General features: G+C 40.5%; 1 protein-coding gene across 1 annotated transcript in view; it reads left to right on the top strand.

Moving 5' to 3' along the window:
- Nucleotides 1–3,754, top strand: part of LOC119308099 (oxysterol-binding protein-related protein 1D-like) — a 25,144-nt gene that overhangs the window by 17,692 nt on the left and 3,698 nt on the right. The window contains exons 5-6 of the mRNA XM_037584209.1: nt 1,220–1,375; nt 3,349–3,657. Coding sequence (XP_037440106.1) covers nt 1,220–1,375; nt 3,349–3,657 — 465 coding nt within the window. The remainder of the gene's footprint in view (nt 1–1,219; nt 1,376–3,348; nt 3,658–3,754) is intronic.

Here is a 3,754-nt window from a genome sequence, read left to right as displayed (position 1 = left end):
GTGGATTTGAGGGCTAAATCCACGAAAAGGAAGGTAGATCAACTAGATATGCAACTATGCAAGAGATCCATGAAGCAAAACCAACCAATTTGCACGAAATCTAACAAATCACTTGAAATTGACTTTGTGCTATTTTTGGTGGGGATTTTTGAATTTGGGCAGGAAAAAAAAAGACTAGCAAAGGGAGGTGAGGGGGTTCCAATTCGTCGCAACTTTGCTCTTGATGCCAAATGATACGGGGAAACCGTGGGGATGCTCTTCACGATTTGGAGGTGGATTTGAGGAAGAACGCGAAAAACTCGGGAGAAAACGAGAGGAATTATGAGGGAAACTAGCATAAATCAAGACACAAGTTGGAAAACAAGATGCACATGGATTAATCCTTGATTCAAATCATCCAAGAGAGAGAGAGAGAGAGAGGGAGCAATATAAGGTTCTTCCCCAAGTCCTATGGGGGAATCTTCTCGACAAGTAGAGGTCTTGAAACTCCTTGGAGTCTTCACCTTGCAAGGTGGCCTTGTTCTCCATGAGGAACCGTATCGGCATTGGAGGAATCCCACAATGGGAGGTAGCTGAGCAAAGCTCTCTTAGTTTTAGATATAATCTTTGCTAACCCTGGAGAGGAGGTGGGAGAAGAGTATATATATAGTCCTAGGCATGAAGGGTTAAGTGAGGGGCAAAAAGGGAAAGGTACATCCATCAACTCTTGTTGGAGTCTAAATTGAGTTTACTATGAAGAACACGTTTTTTTTTCTAACTCTTGTTGAGTCAGATAGTACATGATTCTCTACCTTAAATAATTATTACATCCATCAATTCTTTTCGGAGTCTAAATTGTGTTTGCTATGAAGAATTGATGGACCAATAGTGTATAATCTCCAGCGGTTCATTCTAAATTCTGGAATATTTGCTTAAGTTGGGGCTTTCCTGTCAATCCTTTCCTTTTGTCCTTGAAAAATATGTGATTTCCATATGTCATCTATAACTGACCGAGGTTTTCTAGTAAATATTTAATTTTAGTACTTCTTGATAATATTTTACTATTTTACTTGTATACCGTATTTTATTTTAATATTTCTGGTTACTGAAGGAAGACACTATTCAATCTTGTTTACAATGCCTTTTTAACAGTTTAACCTTTTGCACTAAGGTTACTTTGCACTGGAGACTCGTCATTTGTATTTTGCAATGAATAAATTCTTGGTGAAATACAATACAGGGTGACAGCTTGATGAGGACACTTCTTGTTGCGGCTTTTGCAGTATCAAGCTATGCTTCAACTGAAGGTCGGCAATGCAAACCCTTCAATCCTCTACTTGGTGAAACATATGAAGCTGATTATCCAGATAAAGGACTTCGCTTTTTCTCTGAGAAGGTTGTGTAGTTGTTTCTTAGATAATTGAAGTTATTATTACCCCTGGTCTCATCGATGCATCCAACCAGACTTCTTACATTGTTTGTTACATAATCATGAAACAACAATCTCAACAGAAAAAGGAAGATACCAAAACAACAAGATCAACCAACACCAGACGATAGTAATATGGCATCCAAGACTACTCTATAAACTAAGAAGCCTAGCACTGGCACACCATCCAAACCGGGATATAGACTCCCTGTTAATCTGTTCGAGCCACTTGGCGCCAAGCTTCATGGATTCCTTGTATTGCTTCTTTTGTAACAATGCCCATGACCACAAGCAACTGGTACACCAGAGTAGCACCTGCATACATGAGTGAAATTTCTTTTTGTCAACATCATTCCTGCATAGCCAAATTGGAAGGAGTCCGTAAAGAGAGATCTGAAGGATTGGAATATCACCAACGAACTAGCCATGGACAGGGGTACAATAAAAAAGGATTTTGGATAGTTTCCTGTTCACAGCAAAAGCTACACCATGTGTCCCCCCTGCCACTTACACTTATTCGATTGTCCTTTGTAAGGACTACCCTCGTGCATTAAAACCACAGGAATTCTGACCTTTAGAAGCAGTTTCAGACGCCATAACTGTTTTGATCTAAATCTGACCCACTTAACATTAAGGCCTATACATGGAGTGTACAGAAAAAACTCATGTGGTATGAAGATCCCACTTAAACAGATCTTGCCCCTGAGTTAGTTGAACCTCTGCTACTTTGAGGACAATCTCATTCCAGTCATTTAAATGCTATCCAATGAGGGCCGGCTGAAATCAACCAGTGGATTCGCCACTGTCAGGACCCAGCCAACACTTCTCTGAAGAATTTGACAGCCATGTTCTTGGTCAGTTAAGTTTGAATCGTCTATCGAGCACGTGAAGTCAAGCAAGCTGTCCATCTACCATCTTACGCCCCTCCTTCCTCGGTACCGCTTCGCGTGTAATGATGAAGCAGTCGATGTTGATTCGGCATAGAAGACTCCGAGGCGTCGCTGTTACTTTACCGCAAAGGCTACAGTAGGCAACTACTCTGTTTTACTTTTTCTTCGTTCTTATCTCATTTGTAAGTAAAGCCAAGTATCTGGAGACAGACATTGGGATCATTCTCCCTGTATTGGGGTAAACCCTAGCCGCCGGTGTTCCTGGCTGGCCCTTAGGTGTATCTTAACTTGGCCTATATTCCCACAATTAAGCTCCAAATTTGCTAAGTTTTGTGATTTGAGTGAGAGTTGTCTGAATCTTGTTCTTCAGACCTTGGTGGGTCTGACAGCCACCCGGAGAACAGCGGCTACCATGGCATCCTTATGTCAGACAATGTTGAATAATCTCGGGTACATAACTGAAAAGGGCATATGCCGATCCGTTTATCCTCCCAAAACCTAGGCGATTCCCCATTTTTCATACTGAGTGAACCGACTTGTAAAAAAGCGTCCTTCAACCTCATAAGGCCCTTCCAAAAATGCGAGTCTGTTGGCTTGTCTTTAACCGAACTGAGTGGTTTTTGCCCCAAATATTTATTTTGCGACAATGATTGTCAATCTCCACCCTCTATTCACAGCTTGAATATCCAATAACCTCCAAATCTTGAATACCCTCCAAATCTTGAATACCGAGGCCGCCCTGGTCCTCAGGAGTACACATAATCTCACAATGTGCTAAACAATATTTTCTTTTATGCTGATCAGATTGCCAAAAGAAGCGAGAAGCCAAGACCAATTATAGTCTAGTCTCTTCAACACTCTCTTAGGGATCTCCAAAAAGTCATTATTTGAAGAGATTATGAGTTATTTCCGAATAGAGCAATTCCTAGTTCATGACATTATTTTTCTTATTACCACGCAACTTTATGTAAGTACGATCTTTTTGTGTCTTGTGAAGTGCTCACTCGGCTGATTAAAAATATGTTCTTATTTTAAATTTGATTATTTCAGGTCAGTCACCACCCTGTGGTTGTTGCATGTCACTGTGATGGTCGAGGTTGGAAATTCTGGGGTGATTCGAATCTGAGAGGCAAGTTCTGGGGTCGATCCATTCAGCTTGATCCAATAGGCGTTCTAACCCTTCAATTTGATGATGGGGAGAAATTCCAGTGGAGTAAAGTTACTACTTCCATATACAATATCATTATAGGGAAAATTTATTGTGACCACTATGGCACAATGCACATCAAGGGAAGTAGTCAGTACTCTTGCAAGCTTAAATTCAAAGAACTGTCAATTATTGATCGGAACCCACACCAGGTAAATATGTAATTTCAGTACAAAATGAATTTATATCAAGCATAAAATAGATACCCGTCTAGTCAGATGCTTGCTCATAAATGTCTGTTTGGCCATA

This window comes from Triticum dicoccoides, chromosome 5B, assembly GCF_002162155.2.
Source record: "Triticum dicoccoides isolate Atlit2015 ecotype Zavitan chromosome 5B, WEW_v2.0, whole genome shotgun sequence".
Taxonomy (NCBI): Eukaryota; Viridiplantae; Streptophyta; class Magnoliopsida; order Poales; family Poaceae; genus Triticum; species Triticum dicoccoides.
This window is presented reverse-complemented; position numbering and strand designations above follow the sequence as displayed.